At 41.8% G+C, this 25,540-nt stretch overlaps 1 protein-coding gene across 1 annotated transcript in view; it reads right to left on the bottom strand.

Annotated features, from left to right (window-relative positions):
- Positions 1–1,989: 1,989 nt before the first annotated feature.
- Positions 1,990–25,540, bottom strand: part of LOC141110690 (insulin-like growth factor 3.L) — a 65,518-nt gene continuing 41,967 nt past the window's right edge. Inside the window, exons 2-4 of the mRNA XM_073602188.1 lie at positions 12,604–12,775; positions 8,661–8,789; positions 1,990–5,490 (exon numbers count right to left, since the gene is read on the bottom strand). Coding sequence (XP_073458289.1) covers positions 5,477–5,490; positions 8,661–8,789; positions 12,604–12,775 — 315 coding nt within the window. The 3' untranslated portion in view covers positions 1,990–5,476. The remainder of the gene's footprint in view (positions 5,491–8,660; positions 8,790–12,603; positions 12,776–25,540) is intronic.

The raw sequence follows: 25,540 nt of genomic DNA on the forward strand, positions 1-25,540 counted from the left end.
TGCTACACCTTCTGTCTGCTCTTTGGACTGCACCAGTGACACCTTCCATGAGCTCTCGCCTTTATGTAAGATCACGTGATTATCTGCCCTGCCTACTCGCATACATTCTAGGCCGGGGGTCAGCAACCCGTCGAATGGGCAAGTGATGGGGAGATGGCAACAATGGGCATGTGGATGTCCGGCCTTCTCCCAACTGTCACTGCATGGCAAAACTCCGGCCCACCTGTCTATCCTCAAGTGTTTCACAGTTTAGGAAGGCCTCACCCCCTGCTGGCTTCCATGTAAATATTTGCAAACATTAACTGTATATACACAATAAGATTTTAATTTTTCATAATTTTTCCTCTGAACGTGGGGTATAAGAACGATTTATATCTGGCATAATGAATGTGACGTGTTATTATTAAGCATGTCAACCCTATTAGAGATTATATAATTTATAATCTTTATTATACCACCAATTAAATCATATTAAACCCATGTGTTTTTACATATTGCACCTTTCCATGTTTCTGTTTAGAATGTAATGCCAACCAGGTTCTCATTCTCCCTATACCTCACTTATAAGGTGCTCTAGTGTAGTGGTAGGTGGAATTGAGACTAGGGGTTGGATTTACTAAAACTAGAGCTCTCAGAATCTGATGCAGCTGTGCATGGTAGCCAATTCACTTCCAACTTCATCTTATTCATTTAAGCCTAGGTTCACATTGGTCCAATTTGGCATGCGATGTGACATTGATTCCCAAAAGTAGTTCCTGTGCAAATGGCGCCGCTGCTGTGTCTCAGCCAATCAGGAAGGAGAGTATCGGACGGCTGAGACACTCGGGGACATCGGTGGACAGAGAGGGACCTCAGGTAAGTGTTAGGGGCGCTGCTGCACACAGAAGGCTTTTTACCCTAATGTATATAATGCATTAAAATGAAAAAACCTTCTGCCTTTACAACCCCTTTAAGGCGGAGAAGTGACCACCCCTAAAACCCAATAGAAGTCCAAGCAGAGGGAAACATTATCAAACAAGTCATGCAAAAGCAGCTGTCCATTGACCTGCTGTTCTGTGCACAGTTATACCCCAATCGCAGCAGAATCACTTTATTTAAAGGGTTACTCCACTTTCGTGGGGAAAAAAATAGAAGATAAAGAAAAAAATAATATAGCGTATACAATTGCGACACAAGTCATATTGTGATTGAATGTTATTAAAAATGACCTTTCCTTTTCAATCTGCATCCACTTTAATTTTCTGAAAATGCAATGCAATATGGCAACCTGGAGGTCTACAGAAGCATAATTTCCTACTTGTGTGATTGGCTCACTGATTTTTCTAGAAGTCTACACTAAGATACAAGTCAGATTTCAGGCATCCCCTGCAACAAAAATTAAATTTTTTGATGAGATACTCCCAATAGGAAATCACATCTAAAGGGATGCAGGCTCAGCAGCTTTCCTCATTAGTGCCCTGCAGCTGCTGCAGCTGATTGATAATTATGAAACTACTCCCATTAGACTCACTTTCCCACATAGACACAAACACACAGGGATTTCTTCTGAATAATAAAAGGTAGGAATCTGCAACAGTTTGTTCAAATCCTTGCAATGTACATACATATCACCCAGAGGGGAATGTTTTTTTTTCAACAAAAGTGGAGTTACTCTTTAATGTTACTAGAACTGCTGGACTCAATCCCATACCGCAGCCTTAAACAGTTACAGTAAATGCGCGGTGTGAAAGTGGTGTGATTTGCTAACTGAAAAACTTGAATGCTTGGGACCTGCTTGATGTGGGAATTGTGATTTAGAGCGTGTTCCCACCATGTCCCTTGATCTGCATTTTTCTGCACACCACCGCACATGCATGGTGTGAACAGGGCACATAGAAAACAGTTCTTTTGTTTTGCTCATCTTTTCTCCAAAGACTTGATTTAGCACGTATAAGGTCATTTGGGGATTTAGGACGCCAATAGAAAGGAAGCAGAAAATATTTTGCAATATCTTGTGTAACATTACTGTTTATTTTATTTCTTTCCAAACAGTTTGAAATGCCAACATTTTCTGGAAGGTGAAACATTTTGTTTGTACAAAGCTAAACCAAGCAGTGATTAGCATGGCGCAAGATAAAATGTCAGCATTATATCTAAAAATTAATAAATCATATGAAGTCATCTTTTGGAAAGGTTTAGACTTGCACAGCGGCAAACAGCTGATCATCTTAGATAGCCAAGACTCAATTTCACAGGCATTTTTTTTTTTCTCCAAATTGAACATGTTTGTAGCAAGAAAGCCAAGCTATTCCAAAAGCAAATGGACTCATGCCATAGGTCATTAATAGGCATATTCAGTATAGTAGTGCAAAAAACCAAGGTGTACTAAAACCCATGTCATCCAATCAGAAGTCAGTTTTACATTACCTCTATAGTCCTAAAATCTAATTTCCAATTGGTCACGTTGTGTTTTTATTAAAAGCACCTTAAACTATTTGTTTTTTGTTTTTGTTTTTTTTAACCAAGGGGGGCATTGTTTTCGGAAATACAAATGTGATATAATCTGCCTATATATTAGCAGGGCTTTTTTTCAGCAGGAACTAGGGGGAACTCAGTTCCACTACCTCTGGCTCAGGTCTGCTGCTCCCTGCTCACCACTATCACTTGGTAACACTGAAGTCCAGCTTCTGCATTTACAAGTGATAGCTTATCTCCCAGTAGCTCCCACAGGTCAGATCTCCTGCGCAGATCCCACTGAGTGCCGGACAGGGACAAGGGAGATACAGAACAGGTGCCCAGGGTTCAGTGCAGTCATGGGCAGGAGAGTGTGTATGGTAGGCTGCACTCTCTGTGGTCTCCATTTTTTCCCTGGTGACCAGTTGTTGATGCTCCTACTGCATGATCTCCCTTGCAAGTGACTGTAGTATAGTATAGTATGCTGGGAGGTACTACAGCCGAATAGTTGCTTCAGCTTAATATTGCAACAAAGGTAAGACATATGACAGATGGTGGAGCTTTTAAGGAGGGGGAGAAAATGAGGGCAGTGGAGGGAGGGGTTGTATGCAGAGGGAAGAGCTACTATTTGATGCCATTTGGCAGGTATATGTGTTTGGCGGGCATGGTTGAGTTCCTGCACCTTTTCTCTGAGAAAAAAAGCCATGTGTATTAGAATTGTATTTTTGTCTAGAATTGTCGTAGAAAGATGTGAGTATAATGGAAAATCTGTTGTGCTGATGATTCGGCAGATTGGACCCCACTGCTCAGTCCACCCAGTAAATTGCAGGGAAGTGTTAAAAAAAAGTAGTCCAGAGGACAACTTACCAGTTTACAAAACGCAAAGTGTGGGGTTCTGCTGCACACTCTGCCAGCACCAGAAGTAAACTAGTAGAAGTCCTTTGAATTATGGTGTCAATTCACTGATCAAATGAGGTTTGTGCAAAATTTGAGTGGTTGGTAGGGTAGGTAAGTACCAGACTATACATCAGGGCAGTACAAAGCTTTTTTATTAGAAAACCTCAACAAATGTATTAATGGAAAAATAAACTATAAAAAAATCTAAGCTATTTAATGCTAGGCATCCAGGGCAGATTTACTACTCCCTCAGCTTAGCACTGGCCCAACTTATTTCCTGTGCCTCTATATTGGCCAGTAAGGCTGTCCATCGCAATCATGAGGCAACACCGAAACACAGGAGATGGCCCAGATTCTCACTATTGGAGCGGATTTTAATTTACATACCATAGCACCCTGAGTGTCAGGGCTTTCTTTTACATTATTTTTACCGCCATGAATTCTATTTTTCTAAAGATCTGCACTCTATAAACAAGTAAAAAGCACTTTGGACAATGTGTAATCTACCATTCTCTGCTAATGTAAGCTGGAGAAGGAAATTTTTGCTAGTTTTTATACTTTTTTGATGTAATACCATTGATTTTTTTATTGCAGCACCTCTATTCAAACTCCTAATTTCAGCACTTTAAGAACAGCTGGAAATAAGGCTTGCAAAATCATCTAAAAGAATAAAGTTCTATTTAGGATGAAGAGGAAAACAATATGATTTTTTTGTACAGAGGTCCCTAAGAAATGCCACAGCAACCAATATGTTGTCGACCGTCAATTTTCAAAGGTTATAAAAGGTGACACCTGATTGGTTACTATGTACGGCGACACTTTGCACATCATGATTGTTCTTTGCACTGCCTTATTAAATGAGCCACTTTACCTTTGTACATTAAGCAGTGTATAAAATACATTTGTCAACCGCAATCTGAAAGCTATACAGCCTGAAACGTTGTTTCGGGTTAGTGCACATAAGCTCTTTTCCTTTTCTTTAAGATTCCTTAAACTGCTATCACCTACTAAGTATACACCTAGTTTTTATAGGAAAATTCTAGGTTGTTGTGTTGAGTAGCATTTTTAGCCTTTTTTTCCCAAGAAACCTATCAGATGCAACCTGAAAAAAATTAAAAGTTTCAAGTGGACTTGCCCTTTAAAAATACAACAGTTACATTCTCTCATATTCAGAACAGCAAGTTCTTGGTGTCCTGGCTAAGCCTGTGCATTACAGCCTTATAGACGTCTATAGAGCCATGTCCAGATGGAGGTATAATGCATAGGCATGTCTAGGTTAGATCGGGGAAAAGCAGATAAAAGATAAGTGCACTTTGTTGTAAAGTGCGCTTATCCTATACAATATATCCAATGCTGTGCACTGCACAGGCAAAGCACAGATTTGCTTTAAAATACTGCTTGCCCCCTCCATTAAACTCCTCTCACCCCATGACGATTTTTTTTTTCTCATTACAGTAAATTATCAGTACAGAAATTCAGGCAGCATTGACTGTTTCTGCTGGAAAAAGTATCTATAAAAATAACCAATTTGGGCAGAAAACAATAATAGAAAAAACTCTCAAACTTTAAAAATATTGGAAAGTCATTAATGAAGACCTAAGTACCAAGTTGGTTTTTAAACCTTCCTATTTTTCTGTGTACATTAGCTGGACATACATTTTATTAATATTCAATTAAGCTTTTATAGAAAAATGTAATTGAATGAATTCCATTTAAATTGTCCATTTGATATAAGTTGGGTGGGAATTGGGTGTATAGGGTGGCTGAATGTGACCAAGGAATTGGATAAATTTACAGTGGAGCTTAAGTTCAAAATTTCATGTGTGTTCCACAATGTACAGAACATAACATAATGGCATTGGGCATGTGGGCTGTCCAATAACTGCTTTACAGTTGTCACAGCACAGCAAGGCCATCCGCCTGACTAATACCTTCACAGCTAGTTGTTAACTCAGCTTTTTAATGTAGGGTCACACAGGTTCAGGGGAATTTTCTCTTCGTATGATGAGGTTTTCTTCCCAGTTTTATCCCAATATTATTGCACATTTCCACGGCAGCCAAAAAGTCTCTTAGGTTGGATTTTTTGATCATCCTTTAATCAGCTTCATAGTCAAGAGATAACTTTCTGCAGATCCTGGGAACATTCCTATGATTTTTGTTCTGTAATAAATAATTATGTACATGCATTAACTAAAATAGCTACTTAAAAGCAGGTACTTCTCAAAGAAAAAAAATCCAAATATGGACATCGCGGGACACGGAGCAGGCTATAAGCATGACTATGTGGGTTATATGCCACCTATAGGTGAATAGACACTGGCACGTCAAACAAACAGGAAGCCCTGCCTTATATAACCCCTCATATACAGAAAGTACTTTGGTTTTATAGCAGACAATGACATTCCAAAAAGAGGGGAGAGACCTCTGTGTCCCGTGATGTACTTCAAGAAATTGATTTTACAGGTAAGTATGTAGAAAAAATCTAATTTTCTTTATCGTAAATCACAGGACACAGAGCAGGCTATAATCATGACTATGTGGGATGTCCCAAAGAAATAAACTGGCATCCACCTGGTAAAACTTTGTAAATGCATACACCGAAAACTATGTAGAGGCCTTGCAAACCTGAGCTACTGACACTACCATTCCGGCTGCAGGACTCTGAATCATAACGGGAGTCTAGCCTTCACCCATCATGGAAAGATATGTCAAAAAACACCTTCAAGGACTCGGCCCCCCGTACATCTCGGGTCCACTCCCCTGGATCTGTGGAAAGCACCTTGATCAGAACAAACACTGCACAGGGTTCCATTACGCAGGGTCCAGAGCTGTAAGGCTGCATTACAGGCAAAACCCAGAGGATTCTTCTCCTTATCCAGCGAGGCTCGGGTACCATCCATTTTGGATGACAGCTTTTCGAATGGATCCGATTATCCATGATTCTCAGATGAACTGTTCTGGACCTTCAAGTATGCTCCAAGAGCACAAGCAGCACATCAGTGACCATCCACCCTACAGACACTGGCAAAAAAACTTAAGTACTTCTTGTGTAGGAAGAGCTATATAGGGGAGGACATTCTGTTTGATTGATCTGCCAGTGTCCATTCACCTATAGGTGGCATATAACACACATAGTCATGATTATAGCCTGCTCTGTGTCCCGTGATGTAAAGAAACCCCTAATGTTATCTAAAAAAAAATTTCCGCTCTGGTCAGAAAGTATACTATAAAATTGGACTTTACATTTGCAATTTTAAGTCTTGTTACAACTTAATTCAGTATACACATTAAAATGCAATATGATAGGACACACTTCATATTCTTTGAAAATACTATGGTGCAAGCTCAAAAGCCCTTTATGTTACATAGTTTTTCAGGTTGAAAAAAAGATAAACGTCCACCAAGTTCAGTTTTGGTCCAAAGGAAGACCAAGCAAATACCCATGGGGCCCCTATGGGCAACTTTTGCCACTTAGAGAAATATTAATTACTTGTGGATACCACTATTCAATTAGACTAGTTTTTTATATTAAAAAAAGACCATCGTAAAACTACTACTACCAACTATAATGTTGGATGCTTTTATTATAAGAGAATCACTTAAACCATGTTTATGATTAAATACTATATTCTGTGATAGGATATTCCCTAACTTAACCTAATATTGGTGAACCCTTGTCCTATATACACTCATTGGGATAAAAAGTAAACCCACCAAACCTTTATATTGACCTTGGAATTATGTATTATTATTATTCTAAGACAGTGGTCTCCAAACTGTGGCCAGGGGACAGCATGCGGCCCTTTGCTTTCCGTTATCTGGCACTTGGGTCACAATTCCTGCGACTGAAATGAGACACTATTCTGCCAAGTGACTTCAACAATGGGGCACCATTTCTCCTAAAGATACCAATGATGGGGTACTATTCCACCCAATGACACCAACAATGGGGCACTAAATACCAAATGTGGTGATGTTTACTCCCACTGATGCCAGGAAAAATGTCCACTCCCGCTTACCACAATCAGGCCCCCTAAAGTCTGAAGGACAATGAACTGGCCCTTTGTTTAGAAAGTTTGGAGAGCCCTGATGTAAGACTTTTTTTGCAAAGTAAGCAAACCTAGTTTTTCTAAACTTTCATTTTAAGTAAGAACCCTTCATCTTCAATATTGCTTGCTTTTGTACCCTTTCCAAGGCTTTTATGGCCTTCCTACAGAGTGGTGCCCCAAACTACATTCTGTATTTAAGCAGTGACCTTACAAGTGTTTTCAACCATTTTATTTACTTTTGCAGCTACCACTTGGCATTTAGCACTAAGCCTTTCTTAGCCAGTTTTTCCAGGTCCATCTTAAGGCTTCATTAGTGCCCTATCACACTAGTAATGCATGTTATATGTACTGTTGTGCTGTGGTGCCATTTATTGTGAACTGCACCTCAACACATCTCAACATTTTTGCATTGCACCACAATGCAGCGCATGGTAAAGCATTGCCATGCATTGTGGTGCATTGTGCCAGGACAAATGAACAGATCCAATTTTTGGTCTTTTGTGGTGCTTTAGACATCCCATTCAAAAGAATGAGCTGCTTTAATACAACACACATTATTGTGCAACCTAACACCTGTTAATGTGTATGCTTTAAAAACACTGCAAATGAGCCTGACCAGTGTGAATAGCCTCTTAGGGTCACATTAATCAACATTAAATAATATCCTGATTAACCATCCAAGATGCCATTTTGTTAAGATTGATCTGTAGTACATTATTCTGCTGAGTTTAGACAATAGTATATTTTTGCGTCATTGGAATAAAATTACCAAATTATCCATCCGGTCATTAATAATATTTATTGAGGAAAAGAAGGAGCTCTCCACACACAAAATATGTCACGTACAGTTCTGGTTTCTTGAGGCCCATAATCATCACAACAGTCTCCACCCATGGGACCTCCACAGGAACGCGTTTCACTCAAAATAGCTTACTTATAAAGATGCCCATCTCCTTCATGTGAAGTGCTTTAGAGACGGGGATATTTGTATTGCTTGTCGGCCTCAATAACCTGGAACCGTGTGTGGCATTTTTAGCGCGTGGAGAGCTCCTTCTTTTCATCTATGTATCCAAACATGAACAGCTTTGTGTATGCACCCAACACACAATCTAGAGCTGGGAGGATTTGGTTTTAGAGTGGGGTAGAGTTTATTTGCTGGAAGTAAAATATCTGAGTATGCAATCAATCAATCTGCTGCAACATCTCATGTTCTATCCTTTGTAGAAGCCACTAAAAATCAAAGTACATTTCTTTAAAGTAAGATAGTCAGGTTACACTCACCGTCTTTGCCAGTGGTGTTAGTTATTGGAGCAGCGCAATAAGAGTCTAATATGGAAACACTGCAGCCACAGAAACAACATTCTTCCACTATACCGAGCCGGGATTTGCTCCGAGCTGATCCAGGTTTATCTGTAATAATGTTTAAAAAAATAACAAGTAATAAAATTGGGAACTCTATACTTCACATCCCCTTTAATGTAATGAATTTGAAGAGCCATTTAACCCTTTAGCCCATTAATGTTTTTTTTGTTTTTTTTTTGGTTTAATACATCTGTTTAGTGAATATACCTGACATTTGTATGCTTTATTTAGGTGCCACATAGGCTGAAAGGTAAAGTAAGGATTTTTGTTAATTCCAAAAACGTAAAAAATTGGTTTGGGAGCTATTTGGGTTAACTTACAGAAGGGAAAAGTCTTAGGTGGATTTCACCCGTAACCTATGTGCATTTTTTTTGGCAGTTCCTAAATGGGTGTTTCAGCTGTGTGTTTAGCTGTTTGGCTGGAGTTAGGCTTTACTGAACTAAAATCAACTTTTCCTAAGAAACTGGATGAAGTTTGCAATATTACCTAACTTCATGAATTTGAAAATAGTAAATCCTCAACTACATATAACATTGTATTACTGTGCCTGGGAGGCATACAATTGCCATTCCACAGATTACCCATAATCTGATCACACACAGGAACATGCATTGGACTTCCTGCATTGTACAGCAGATGATGTCACAGCAGGCACAGCAAAATAGGATCTTGTTATGCCCACAGTGAAGATGTCTGTACCAAAAGCTTGATGTGGAAATGAAATAATCCTGCAGAAATGCCTGAATCAGTCCACACAAAAGTGATACTTCTGCTGTAGCTGAATCCAGAAGTTTAATTTAGAGATGGGCTAATTTACTTGCATTAACCGAATGCCCCAGTCTGAGGTTTTCCAGGAAGCTTAATTTTGCTTTTCTTTGATTCACTTAGTAAAGTGGTCCAAGGGCACACTTATTGGTTCACTTCCAAGCCATAAAGAGCAGCAGGCCACCCAATAGTAAGCCTGCATTCTTAGATAGAACAGGTTCTCCACCCACTGAATAATCTCTGGTCAACAAACATGGCAATGGCAATCATACTTTGCAGGTCACAGGGAGTTATAGGGCAAGTTCCTTCTCTATAATGTAAGTGCCACAATATACTGTAGACATAATAGACTTCCTTATTCCATTACATTCCAATATGATTCTATAGTGATAACTTATTAAGGATATTCTGTCACACATGGCAGACCCATGATTTACAAATTGAACAGTTTTCCACTTTGCCTATCTCTAGTTTAAGTCATTGTGTGTTTCATTAAAGGCTAATTTAACTTTTGTAAAAAAAAAAAAAAAAAAAAAAAGTAATAAATGCACATTATACACATGTTTTGGAGGTAAAAAAATTTGCATTTATAACTTTTTCTGAGGAGCCTGCAGAGCATTTCACCCATGATTGGTGGATTGGATTGGGGGTGTAATGTTGGGCTCCTGCACAGTGTTCCTACAGCTCTGAGCCCACACCTCTGTACAGGCTGTCAGTTTCAGGGCTGCAGGATGAGTGAATGGACTGTAAACAAGTTAATCAGCACCGTCACAGGCCAATGAAAGCTACCAGCTGTCTGCCAGGGAGAAGAACCCCTCCCCACTATCACAGTGGGAGGGGGGCGGGGTGCTGTATGTTAACATGTTACACCCTAAATACGGGTATAACATGTAACATGTTACTAAAGGTGAACTTAGCCTTTTAACTATATCTCTTAAAATATGTGTAAACCCAAAAGCAAAAATGTACTGTATTTCAACTTACCAATCCTTAAACGTGGTAGCTGCAATAGTTTTCATTTTTATTTTTTTCCTTAATTTTTACCCGGTGATCTGGCCAATATCTCTTACCCCCTCAAAAAAGAAATTAACTATTGCTGTAACTGCTTATAAAGTGTTAGCTGGAGTTCAGCTCTAATTTATTAGTATATCTAACTTTGCTAGTGCATCTAAAGCTTCCCTCCCCACAGGTTGACACTGCTGCTGTCCAAGGATGGCTCCTTCATTCAAAGTGAAGTCTCTTGCACACAGGAGAAAATCAAAGTTAAAAACTCACCTAAGCTACATTTTTCAAACCAGTTTAAGTGAGTTTTGCAGAGTTTAGCAGCATTTGGCTTACCGGAATTATGGCTGAAGATATCAGCCATAACCCCGTTAGTATTTTATTCAGCCAGCGGCTGGCCTTATCTTGAAAGCGCTATGAGTGGATCATGAGCAGCTGGAATGGTTTCAGAAGCAACAGGAGGGGATGCCCCCCTCCCACTGCTCACTGGTGTCTCTCGGGCTTATCATTTCTGTCGGCTTGCCCTAGAAACTCTAGAACTCTAAAAATCAGAATTCCGGCTGGTCAAAGCCTATCTACTCTTTGATGTCTATGGCAATGGAAGACCGTAACAACGTCATGATGTTACTTCCGGTTCAGTTTTTTTTTCTTTTTAAAGCACAAGATCAAAAAATGTTTTTGAGCTGTTGTTTTTAAAGGTAAAGGTCTTTCCGACCCCAGATCTCTTCATAAAAAGGACCTGTTACATGGGATGTTTACATAAAAGTGAATAAAATACAATATAGGGACAGTGTAAAAATAAAAAGTAAAAAATTACATAAATAAGAAAAAAATAATTAAAATCGCCCCCATCCCTCCATGCTCACTCCCAGAAGCGAACGCATGCATAAGTCATGCACGCATATCTAAACGGCATTCGCACCATACATGTGAGGTATCGCCGCAAATGTTAGAGCGAGAGCAATAATTCTAGTGCAAGACCTTCTCTGTAAGTCATAAGGTATTTAAAATGTTGCCTATGGAGATTTTTAGGTACCATAGTGTGCCACCATTGCACGAGCGTGTGCAATTTTAAAGTGTGACATGTTGGGTACCTATTAACTCAATGTAACATAATTTTTCATATTATACAAAAAATGGTGTATATATCGTGTTTTTCTTTTATTCATTAAAATGTATTGCGTTTGAAGAACCGATGCGCAAATACCGTGTGACATAAAAAATTGCAATGATCGTCATTTTATTCCCTAGGGTCTCTGCTAATAAAAATAATTTTACATATATATATATATATATATATATATATATATATATATATATATATATATATATATATATATATACACACACACACACACACTGTATAATGTTTGGGGGTTATATGTAATTTCCTAGCAAAAAACACTGATTTAAACTTGTAAAGAAAAAGTGCCAGAAAAGGCTTGGGTTTTTTAAGTGGTTGGTTGTATAATAAAGTTTATAAATTTATATGATCTCTGATAGGGTTGACATGGCTAATTAGTAACATATGTCACATTCATTATTTCAGATATAAATCCTTCCTATACCCACGTGCAGAGGAAAAATTTAAATCTTATGTATATAAATGTTTGCGAACAGTTATATGGAGGCCAGGATAGACAAGTGGGTCGGAGTGTTGCCTTGCTATGACACTTGGGAGCTGGCTGACTTTTATTTAAAAACGCCAAAGGCCCCAAAAACATCAGTTTATGAGCAGCAGTGTGTGCATGAGATGGGAAGTGTGTTACTGGACAGATCATCAGGTGACAATAAAAGAAAATTAGCTCAATTCAATAAAACAAATGCAGCTATCACATCTGAGAATTGGCAAGCTGCAATATATTACATTTTGTTTTTGGATTTAGATACATTTAACTACTTATAACTCTCCCTAAGGCTGTACACATGTTAAAGTTGCTCAATTCTAAAATAAAAATCATGATATGAAATATACGAGAAGAGGTAAAAAAATGTGTAGAATTTTTCAGTAAATTGGTCTGGATACTTATTGAACATGAATAATTGGATATAAAGTATAATATTCAGTGAATTCATCCTTTAAAGAAATACATACTGACATAGAAGCCTCTGGTCCCACAAATGAATTGCAGCATGTCCACCAGCTCCGAGCCACACAGCATCTCCTTTGAACGTCTGGAACAGCGAGCGTTGGCGACTCCTACGCATAGCGTAAACACCAGAGACAGACACAGCATCACCTGACTGACAGAGAGCGGTGCTGCTTTCTAGGAAAGGTGAAAAAAGTCAACGTTATAAGTAAACACAGTGAGGCAAAGGCCACCCAATAAGCTGTTTGATTGTGTCACCTTTCCTTCATTATTTCCTTTCAAGTATGCTTCTGACTTTGTTTTGCTACTTGTTGATTGCTAAGAAGAAATAACGTTCAGGAAGATCAAACTGTACAATCTAGAAAATCCAAAAATGATGAATTCATCCACGTCAACATATATTTTCTTTAGATATGCAACAGTTTATCCTGTTAAAGCTGACCTCCAGAAATTATTTATATTGCATGCTTATATTGGTCTAGCTTGGCACAATGTAAGTATACATAGCTCATTCCTGAGGGACCACTGGGGAAACAGACTATTATTGTAGTAGTGAGAAATATGCCACAAGCACACCAAGGATCTCCATACCAGGCCCAAAACGTTATTCAGCGATCACATGATAATTACAGAAGCAATATCTCAGAACCACACAGGGCACCTTCATCAGGCACCTGACCTCCACATGCCTGATGAAGGGGTCCTGCGTGGCTCTGAAATGTTGCTTCTGTAATTATGATGTGATCACTGAAAAAAAGCTTTGGAACCATTAATGAGATCCTTAGTGTGCTGGTGACATACTTCTCGCTTTCAACATCTTCAGTTCCCAGCTGGTGGTCACTGCAACACCCACTTACGCCCACAGCCATTTTTTAGGTACATGTGCGTTGGGAATAGTGTATTTTTTACTGTAGTGGTGGGCACTACCACAGTGTTAACCACAATCTTCTGGGTCCTGCTCGGGTTCTGCACAAAGGGATTCTCCTGTGCACACCGAGCATAGTGAGTCAGACATTCAACATGGTCACAATTTAGAGAACATGTTTTTTTCAATTACTACAAAATGTTCTCTGGTTGGATGAAGTGGAGAGGAAGGGTGATGTCATGATTTGCACCTCATCCAATAATCGAACACCTTGTATTTGTTGAAATAAAATCCAGGGCATTCTATGAATGGTGGCAGTGCTGGGCTCTTGACTGACTCCCTGTGATCTGTGTTCAGAGGGAAAGGCGTTTGCACAGAAACAAGCAAGACCCACAGGATCGTGGCTATCACTGGAGTATCGCTTGCTGCTCCAGTAATTTTCAGCTTCCCCAGCAGCCCACCAGGTATGAAACATGCATGCTTACATTGGGTCAACCTGAACCAACGTAAGTATGCAATAGAGATCATTCCTGGAGTTCAGCACTCCATTAGAGGATATCTATGGGCAATCAAGGTGGCTTGGTGCCTTGATGGTCTACAGTTCAATCAAAACCTCTGTGTTTAACCAGAGTTGTTAAAACAGTTTAGCTTTTTGCTGGCTAAATTGAAAGTGTGTCAGGGACCATTTGTATTGATATGCATTATTCTCTAACAGACACCTTTTTTGCTAGTTTCAAGCAGATCAGAGCAGCTGCCATTTTAAAAAGCACCAAAATCCAGAACTCATGTTGATTATAACATATACAGTAGATTGCCATTGCTGACTTCTTCAAAAAGCTTTAATTGCCTGGCTTTTATTCTGGCTTTAAAGTTTTTAGCTTAATCAGAAACAAACATGTAAATCAAGAGCCCTAACTTGGGTCCGACTTTATGTCAGGGTTTGGTGGCTCAATTGAGACCACCAGATAACTACCATTTTAAGACGAAGGTCATCAACTGCAACCTACATGTTTATCTCTGTATAATTGTACCTTAAACCATATATCACAATCTATAGTATATATACGTAGGAAAAGCCAATGAGACAAACTGAAAATGTTGGCATAATAATATCATAGATGGGTCACTGCCCTGATAAATCAACACTTGCGCATAAATGTCCATGACTAATAAAGCAAATTATTGTGTCCTGGATTAGAGTTCCGAATACATGCCCACATGTTTGACTGCAAAATTTTTTCTATGACTAAAGTTGGCTTTCAAGTTTTCTGCGACCAAATAGTGATAAGGTATAGCCGTCAGGGTTAACCAGATGTGTTTCTACTGAATATCAATATTGCTTTTTACTTGAATGATGTCTCTACAGAGCACGAAGCCCTCAAAAATATAATGTTTTTGCCAGCGACCCTATGCACGTGTGGTATTCACTGCCAATCAGTTCACTGTATCTCCCTGTCTGTAGACAAATACTGAAATGTTTGTTCGGTTGTGTGAAGAGCGGGGAGGGTGGAGGTCATGGCTGCACAGCTGTTCATAGGTACAGCAGACAAGATAATAGGATCCTCAAGCTAAAAGAAGAAAAAAATAAATAACAGACCTAACACAAACATTGTCAAATCCATTACTTATCCATGACAAAACATCACATAACCCTGCATAACACAAGACCTTCTTTGCATACAGTGCATTCCAGAACCAATTGTGCTTTCTCTTTATATTTATTGGTTTTCTTTTTACTTTTTAGAGATAAAGGGATTGATTTACTAAAGGCAAATGCACTATTCAATTTGCAAGTGAGGCAATTTTCAGAGCTTAGTGAATGTGTATGTGGTAAAGCTTCACTTTGCAAAGAATACCCAATCACGTGCATAGAAAAAAAAATTACTTGCATATGACTGAATGATGGAAGTTAGTGGAGATTCACCTCATTCAGTAAGCAATGGGGCTGATTACCTTTGCTGAATCTATTTGCCTTTAATAAATCATCCCCAAATGATTATACAGGGTGCACATTTGGCATACTGTAAATGCTGTGCCAATTCCTACAGATTTCACAGAATGCTTTTAGTTATTAAAGCCAAACCCTAGGCTTCATGTCTATTTCCTAAAAAAGGTTACTCAGGCATTGTTAACAAAAAGTAGCTCAGGCACCAACGCTCACCTTCAATTTAAAGCTTTCCCCTGCAGTACTCCTTCCTTGCCACAAGAAGTCCTCTGTCTTTTGGGAAGAACCATTCAACCCAAAAGCTTAAAGCGGAGTTCCGCCCTCCCCTTTAAAAATTAAAAGTCAGCAGCTACACATACTGTAGCTGCTGACTGTTAACAATAGGACACTTGCTTGTCCTGGAGTCCAGCGATGTCGGCACCGCAGCTGATGTTTTCATCAGCTGGTCGGGTGCTGCCATTGCGGGTAAGGGAACCTGGCAGTGTAGCCTTTTGGCTTCATGACCGGGTCCCTACTGTGCATGCGTGAAGCGCGCTGCGCTCTCTCACTAGCCCAGCTGAAGGGGAGGGAGGAGGAGGGGGACTGAGCTGCTGACATAATTCACTGCGGCCCGGTCTCCCAGAAGTGGGGACAGGGCACCTGTAAAAAACAGGTTTCCGCTCCCCCCTCCCCCAAAAGGTGTCAAATGTGGCACTGGAGGGGGGGAGGAGTCAGATAAGCAGAAGTTCCACTTTATGTGTAACTTCGCTTTAAGCATCACTTAAGCATGAGTGTAGAGTGTCATGTCTCCGCCTATGAAGGGTATCAACTTTCATTTACAGTGAACTAGTGCAGAGAGCAGAGCTGACATAATAATGTCACCACTGCTATCTATGTCAGTGAGAACCGTCCAGCTTGGAGAAGAGGAAGAGGATCCTGCAGCTTCATGTGACCAGTCTGAAGACTTTGGAAAAGATAAGTATTTAAACGAAAAAAAAATCATGCAGCCAGTGGGGGACACAAGGCAGAGAGGGGAGGCACAAAACCTGGAGATGGGCTTTAAACTCCAACATACCGACCATTATTTCAAAACACATGGATCAAACTCAGGACTGGATTCCATATAACTATTGCTGTCCAAATCTGTGCCCCATTTCTAGGATAACTGAACATTTCCTTTGTTTATTGATCCTAATATGGCTTAAAATATTGTAGCAGTCGATAAATACGTATATGAAATGACCTAAGAGGTAAAGCTGCCTCTTATGCCACTGCCGTCTACTTTGCCCAATGGTAAATCTTACCTCAATCAAGCCATTCTTACTCATACTCACAATGAACATCAATCATTCTTACTCAGACCCACCATGGCCCTCAACCACTCTTACTTAGACCTACCAAGGACATCAATCATTCTTACCCACCATCATCATTAACCATTCTTACTCTGACCAACTATCATCATCAACCATTGCTCTTTCAGACCCACCATCATCATCAAGCATTCTTACTCAGACCCACCATTATTGTCCACCATTCTTACTCAGACCCAACCTCATCATCAACCATTCTTACTCAGACCCACCATTATCATCCACCATTCTTACTCAGACACCCATCATCATCAATCATTCTTACTTTGATCAACTATCATCATTGACCATTTGTCAGGACCTGGTTTATTTGCTGGTGGTGCGGTGGTTCTCAGGGCTGATTGCTGCAGTTCCAGTGTCCACCAGCAGGTGTCTTCCAGCAGGTTTCAGTGATCAGCCCCACCTGGTTTCAGCTGCTAGGTGGCTATATAAGGTTGCTCCCACTAGCACATGGCGCCTCAGTATTTTGGTGGCTCCTGCCCTCTACGCCGTGCTCCCAGACTCTGTTGCCATTCATTCTTGCCCCTGCCCTGTACCCAGTACCCCACTGCCTTGCCCCCTGCTCCTTCAGTTTTCCCCTGTCTTGTGTGTGTGTGTGTATAGTTGAATAAATGGGCAGAGTTCAGTTCCAAGACTCTTAACATAGTATAGTACCAACATCCCTAGAGTTCAGAAAAAAATGAAGATGGGGGACTTTTAGGGTACATAGAGAATGAACATGCTAGAATCTAAAAATTAAATTATTTATTTCAAAAAGTTTATAAAAAGTGAAAAATACAGTGTATAACACAGTCATAGGTACATACACATTTGCCTATTAAATGACAGCGAAACAGACTGTAATCACATATGTATAAATAGGTATCATGTCCACAATTTTCAACATGTTTCGCCGATGTGGCTTCATCAGGAAAGGGACATAATGCTTTATTTAGTAACCATAAAAACATACAATCTTCCAGCTCTTGGTGTATGAGAAGAAAAAATAGAAAATACAAAGTTAATACAAAATATTTTTTCGTTATCAATTATCAACACACATATGACAAAAAAAACGGGGGGGGGGGATTCCACCTCTCATACCTTGAGGGGCGTGAGGGTGTACTCAAACGATGTTGCTCACAGGTAATTTGGCAATGCTTATCCACACCTTGGTCCCAAAAATGGCCAGATCTCCCATAGGGGGAGATGTAATTTTTATCCAGAGTCACACAATGGTGCCTGTAACACATAACATGTATCCAAAATTTATAGGATTTAAACAGGGGGAGGGCATGTTCAAAACAGGCTTCAATTAAACATGAACTCACCCCCAGAGTAGAGAAAATTTAGGTAGAGTATTCGCTGGGAGCTCATATGGACAGGATAAAAGGATTGTCCTTAAATTAGTATAGCTGCATGTAAATTGCACTTATATTGAAGATATTACAGAGGCCGGTAATGATACCTACTTTTCAAAAATCCTCAATGCCCAGCGGTCATGATAAACCGCCAGACGGTAAAGGTATATACAGGAAGACAAAAGGGTGATCAGCCAGCACAGCCAACAGCCAAAAAGTGCAGTTGCAAGATCAAACCTATCAAAAAAAACAGCAAAGGAAAAAGAGAGATGAAGATACTATTGTAAAAGTAGTAAGGGCTCAGCCATGATATACAGGCTTTAATCCATATTTAAGGGAATTAGCATATTGCTAGCTAGAACATTTAAGTTACCTGTCACAACCGCCCATTGACACACGAGCTCCCAGAGACTCCCATCATGACAAGCGCCATGATGGGTTTAAATGTCCCCCCCTGTTGGCGCCAAATTACGGCGTGTGATGGTCACAGCGTAATGACGCCAACGTGGACGCTGTAATGAGGGTGCGGGAGGCACAGAAAGTGACCCTGAAGTCGGAAGTATCAAACCGCCGACGCACTCCACGAGACCCCACCCCATACCTGCAGTGCAGATACCGCCTGGAGATGGAGCGTGTCTGTAGGCTGTGTGGGAGGTATTTACGGGATACTGTGACCCATACGCACCCACAGGGCAGGCATGCAGCAGAATATAGAAGCCCCAACAAAGGGGGGAGTTTCGGGCTTAGATCCCCGTACGGACGCCCAAGGGTGTACAGCGGGATTGGTACCCCCCCCTTTGTTTGGGCTTCCATATTCTGCTGTATGCCTGCCCTGTGGGTGCGTATGGGTGGCTTGTAGTACAGGAGTTATGAACACAATAGGGACTGTAGGTTTGTTCGTAAGTCGAAGTTGTTCGTAAGTCGCAACACTGCATTTGTAAGTGTAACTTCCAGGTGGAACACTGCATTCAAGTGCAACGTCCGCCTCTGCATGGATGTGGGATGTTCCAGGCCCTTGTTATGTTATCTGGGGCTCTTCTGGCCATGCAGTACATGTAGTACTGCAGTATGGGATGTGTCCGGAGGTATCCAGGACCAGCGTGGAGCACACGTGGTCGGCATTTGAGGCCGTTCGTAAGTAGGAGTCGTTCGTAACTTGGGTGCTCGTAACTCGGGGACTGCCTGTAATGTTAAATAGGGAATGTACAGTGTGGAGTGTTTGGCGGTGGGTAGTATGTGCAGGAGAGGAGTGCGGAGTGTATATAGGTGGGTATATTGTGCATGCGAGGAGTGTGGAGTGTACAATGGTAAGTAGTATGTGCAGGATGGTGTCAGTAGGGCAGTGGACGGTGTCAGTAGTTCTTTATTATAATTTTTTTACAATTAATTTTTTTTATTTTTTGTTTTTTACAATGAGTGGGGTTAGTGGACAGTGTCAGTAGAGCAGTGTGTCAGTAGTTTTTTTTTTATCATTTTCTCTATTATTTTTTACAATTTTGTTGTTTATTATTTTCTTTAAATTTTTTTTTTAAATATTTTTTTCACAGTGCTTCTGGGGAAGGGGTGGGGAGTATGTGGTGGTGTTGGTGTCAGTAGGGCAGAGGATGGTGTCAGTAGTTTTTATGTTTACAATTTTTTTTTTATTAAAAGCTTTTTGGGGGGAGGGGGTTGGGGCAGTGGACAGTGTTGGTAGGGCAGGGGGGTGGTGTCAGTAGTTTTTTATTTTATAATTTTTTTTAATTGAAATTTTTATAATTTTTGTTAACAATTTCATTTTTTAATATTTTTTGCATTTTTTTAACAACCCTGTTGGGGGGGGCTTTGGTGAGATATCGGAGATTCCCCAGTCCCTTTCTCAGCATTGAAGATGAATGGACAGGAGACACACAGGTTACTCTGCTTAGAAAAGGAAAGGGTCGATAAAGGACCGGTCCCTTCCTCCGCTCTCCATCCTGACAGATTCCCACAGCCGGCGGGAGAGGAGGGAAGCCAGCTGTGGGGGACAGGGGGCGGAGGAGGACAGGGAGCTGGAGAAGAACGGGAGGTGAAGGACACGGATGGATTCCGTAGAAGAACGGGGGAGAAGAACAGGGTGGGTAGAAGGACGGGGGGGGGGGGCTGCTGGAGGAGGCTACAGGGAACAGTCGGGGATGATCAGTGCAGCAGGAGGGACAGCTGTGATCACTGATCTCCCTGTATAGCTTTTTAGCCAAGAGCCCTGGGAGGGAGAGAAGGAGAAGCGGATGTCAGTTATACAGGGAGATCGGTGTTCACAGCTGTCTCTCCTGCTGCACCGATCATCCCCGACTGTGAACCAGGGGACCATCCAGGATCAGCCTCGCAGCTATATCGGGCAGCACTTGCGGGTGTCCGGGAGCCGCCCCCGAAATGCGGGAGGCTCCCGCACCTCGTGGTAGACTTGGGATGTCTAAGCTACGTATATCTGGTCATGTCCTCTGCTGACTCCTGACATAACACTGAGGCACACAAAGACCAGATCAGCTACACCCAGGAGCTGGGTGCCATTTGCTTGGAGTGTCTGCTTCCCTTTTGTCAAAATGCTTTGAGGGAAGGTTATTTGTCGTGTGGAATTGGCATTGGGTGGTTAAGATCTTTGCTGCCTGGTTTTGCAAGATTACACATGTGAAAAGCTGTTGGGAAGTATTCTGACAGCACATGTTTTAGTTGATGAGGGCAGATATGCGCTTAGTGAAATCCAGCCTTTAGTTTGCATCTGTTCTGAAGTATTGTTTTCCATTTACCTCTCAGTGCCATGATGTTTTCACTCCTTTTACTATGTTTCAGGCTGGATTTTTGGGATGGCTGCTGAAACATTGTACAGTCTTTTTTCCAGCAGTATTCAGCCTATTCACTACAGGTGTTGCTAGATTGTATTACTGTAGTGCTATGCAATGTTTAATTGAGCAATTTGAGCAAGGAAAAGACAAACTGTTCAGCCTCTGCTACAAGCCTGGTCAGAGATCCTATCCCCAGTGTTAGATGATCCACACAAAGTCAGATCTGCCGCTAAACATCAATAATCTCTTCCTTTGTTACTCTTAGCAACCACAGCTGCCACTAAGCTGTTACCTCCTGTAGATCAGTACCCTACTATCAGTAACCACACTTCCTCTGCATGTAATCCATTGAAGGACCCCCTGCAATATCGTTACCCATAGCAACCTCTCAGACCTCTTCTTTTTCTGTTACGCTTTCCTCTGTGTTCCCCGCTACTGTTACTACTTTTCTCTCAGCAGTACACTCTGGTCAGCACCATGCAACTACTTGCAGGACTCCAGTATCTAAGCCAAGAAAGAAACAGAAGTTTTCTCCTGCTCATACAATCCTGCCACTATCCACTGTTGCCTCAACCATTATTCAGCTAATTCCTGATTCCATGCTGCCTGCTGTTGAGGTCCAGCCTGCTGATGGCATCCATTCTTCCTCCCTGCTGCCTGCTGATAGGGTCCATCCCTCCCCTATGCTGCCTGCTAATGGGGTCTATTCCTCCTTAATGCTGCCTGCTGATGGGGTCCAGTGCTCCTCACTGCTGCCGGCTAATGGGGTCCAGCCAGCCTCTATGCCTGCCGATGGGGTTCAGCCAGCCTCTATGCCTGCCGATGGGGTTCAACCAGCCTCTATACCTGCCGATGGGGTTCAGTCTGCCTCTGTGTTTGCCAGTGAGGTTCAGCTTGCCTCTGGTGTCCTGAAGTCCTCTGCCAAGCCTGCCTCTGGTGTCCTGCCATCCTCTTCCAAGCCTGCCTCTGGTGTCCTGCCATCCTCTGCCAAGCCTGCTTCTGGTGTCCTGCCATCCTCTGCCAAACCTGCCTCTGGTGTCCTGCTGTCCTCTGCCAAGCCTGCCTTTGGTGTCCTGCCGTCCTCTGCCAAGCCTGCCTTTTGTGTCCTTCCATCCTCTGCCAAGCCTGCCTCTGGTGTCCTTCCGTCCTCTGCAAAGCCTGCCTCTGGTGTCCTGGTGTCCTACCGTCCTCTGCCAAGCCTGCCTCTGGTGACTTGCCATCCTCTGCCAAGCCTGCTTCTGGTGTCCTGTTGTCCTCTTCTTCGACTGCCTCTGGTGTCCTGTTGTCCTGTGCCAAGCCATGCCTCTGCTGTCCTGTTGTCCTATGCCAAGCCATGCCTTTGGCGTGCTGTTGTCCTCTGCCAAGCCTGCAGCTGGTGTCCTACCGTCCTCTGCCAAGCCTGCCACTGGTGTCCTGCCGTCCTCTGCCAAGCCTGCCGCTGGTGTCCTGCCGTCCTCTGCCAGGCCTGCCGCTGGTGTCTTACCATCCTCTGTCAAGCCTGCAGCTGGTGTGCTGCTGTCCTCTACCAAGCCTGCTGCTGGTGACCCACTGCTTGTTGCCAGGCCTGTCTCTGATCTACGGTCCACTGCCAAGCCATCCTGCTGTTGACCGGCTGTCTGTTGCCCTGCTGGACTATGCTGATTTCTGGCCTGCTGCCTGGCCAGGCCATGCTGATTCACTACTTGCTGCTCAGCCATACTGAGTTAAACTACCGCCTGCTGATGTGTCTGAGGCTTCTGAATTTCCATTGTCATGTGGCTTGAATGGGATGTCTGTTTCTTTTAAGTTTCTTACTGTTGCCTGTCCTGAGTTCTTTTTGCAGGCAGTGGATCCTGTTGTGCCAAGTTTGGGGGGGTCTAGATACCCACTTTGAACATGAGAGCATCCGATATTACAACCCCAGCAGTACAGGTCCTCTGGGGAAGGGCAGAGTTCCAACTGAACCTTTTCCTGACAAAGGTGTTATCTCGGTGATCCCAGGTGTATTTTGAGACCCAAGTTGAATAACCTATGCCTATGCCTTGGGTAGACCTGAGTGGCAGGTAAAATGTGGAGCATCCCTAGTAATCAGGATGGGGAGGGTCCAGTTTTGATAAAACACCCTGGCGTCAGGGCACCTGTGTGGACCAAGGAACCTGGTACTAAGTCTTGAGGTTGCCTTAGGAATCCCAGCCTTGGGATGGATACTGCATTAAAGAATTGTAAGCTCTGAGTGTTGTTTCTTCTCAGGGATCTGACTAGCAGGAAGCTCAGCCGGGGTACCCAGTCAGCTCCTAGACCCTGGTGGAGGGGCACAGTGGAGTGTCTAGAGGTTGACTCAGACCCATCATCAACCATTCTTACTCAGACCCATCATCATCATCAACCATTCTTACTCAGACCCATTATCATCATCAACCCATCTTATTTAGACCCATCATCACCATCAACCCTTCTTACTCAGACCCATCATCATCAACCATTCTTACTCAGACCCATCATCATCATCATCATCAACCATTCTTACTCAGGCCCATCATCATCAACCATTCTTACTCAGACCCACCATCATCATCAACCATTCTTACTCAGACCCATCATCATTATCTTTTGCAGATAGATAGACACCTGAAAGAAAATCATAAGGATAAATTGATAATCTTGAGATTCTCAGTCTCTTGAGTGTTCTGACATAAGTGGGTCTATTTGGGTTGTTTTTTACTTCTGGTGGTCGTGCGTTCTAATTTCGATGCATTGGCTTCGTGCATTGGCTGTTCTCCTTTTCCTAGATTCCTTCCTCCCCCTATTATTCCTTGTTTGCCTCCTTTCAGAATACTCCTGGGAGGGGGGGCTTCCTCTGATTCCAGGCTTTCCTGTTCTAAAAAAGTGACCGTGTGTGATGAGTCGTCTTCACTTCCTGATGTTTGACCCCCTGATTCACTACCTGACCGTGTGGAATATTTTGAATGTTGTGATCGACTTCATTTTATTGTGAGATTAAAACTCTCATCTCTAGCCCAGTCGTCTAGGTCTCTCTTAAATTTATTTTGTTTCGTTATTCTTAAGTTCTTTTGGGTTTTTTCCACTTCCTTCTTGAGGACCTCATTAAATTTATCAAAATCAGTGCTGTTTTTAAAAGGCTCTAGTTTGCAGTGCTCTCTGCAATTTGTTGCTGCAGATTGGGCAGTTGTTCCCTCTCTTCCTCCACAATTAATTTCATAACTTCCAGGCCATGGGTTATGCACTGTTTCTTCCACTTCTCCAAGAACCTTTCTGTATGTAAATGAGCCGCCAGCACTACACGTTCTCTCAGACCACGAGGGATTATTCCTTTATTAATATATGATTCAAGCGAGAGTATATCCCACCTCCTATTAAGTGATTTAATAATCAATTTTTGTGTTCTTTAAACAGTGGTCTGATGTCGTCCTGTGCCAGAGGCTCAGGTCCAGCTGATTCTAAATCAAAGGTCGCCTTTATTTTTTGCATCAAATTCCACACCCGGCACAAATGTCATGCCCTTGCTGGGGATAGCAGAAATAGATCTATAGCCAAATGTATAAGAATGTGCATATAGAAAAAGAAAACCACATAAACAATGCTGTCTAGGTAGAGTGTTTTGACACTGTGAGATTAATCTGATTAAACAAAATCTTTAAAGTGAGGGATCCTGGGGTGTTAATAGCTGATCCAAAAGAGGATCAATTAAACGTTAAGTTGAATGAAAAATGTAAAAACCCCACTGAATCCACTGCACTAATAATTAAATAAATGAACCATGACTGATGCGTCTAATAGACGGGATACCTCCTGTAATACCAATAGTTATGTGGAACTACAAAATATTAAGACAAAGAGATGTCTCAAGAATGGTAAATAATCAGAGGATCAACTACAGTCTATGGTACAAATATATAAGACTTTATTGATGAAAAAGGAAGATTAAAAGCGTGAGGTTCATCAGAGGTGACACAGCTTGGTGCCTCAACACCAGTGAACCACACTCTCACAATATCAAAAAACAATCAACCGAAACACAAAAAGATATAAAATCAGTAAAAAACACTGTGCTTGAATCACCTCCCCACACACTCCACAGACCAGATTCCCCCCCTCACAGATGTGGGATACTAAATAGATGTTATATGTTTGAAAAATATTCATTCAGGATAACTCATTGCTGAGCAGTATTGTGGTTTCAAAATAAATGCTTGATGAACATATCATACAGAGCTAGTATTCCCATATAGCCATAAGTTGGCCACTAATATCTTGTGCACGGATCCTGATAGAATTAATTTACTCCCTGCATTGATCAATACAGATCATATATTTGAATGAAATGACAGCCCCACAGTAAATCCCAGTATTTCTGGGCGTGATGACAGGTACTCTGACGGGTACTGATGGCAGGTACTCTGACGGGTACTGATGGCAGGTACTGATAACAGGTACTCTGACGGGTACTGATGGCAGGTACTGATGGCAGGTACTCTGACGGGTACTGATGACAGGTACTCTGACGGGTACTGATGGCAGGTACTCTGACGGGTACTGAAGGCTGGTACTGATGAAAAGTACTCGGACAGGTACTGATGGCAGGTAGTCTGATAGGTACTGATGGCAGGTACTCTGATGGGTACTGATGACAGGTACTCTGACG

Source organism: Aquarana catesbeiana, linkage group LG10, assembly GCF_042186555.1.
Source record: "Aquarana catesbeiana isolate 2022-GZ linkage group LG10, ASM4218655v1, whole genome shotgun sequence".
In the NCBI taxonomy this organism is placed as follows: domain Eukaryota; kingdom Metazoa; phylum Chordata; class Amphibia; order Anura; family Ranidae; genus Aquarana; species Aquarana catesbeiana.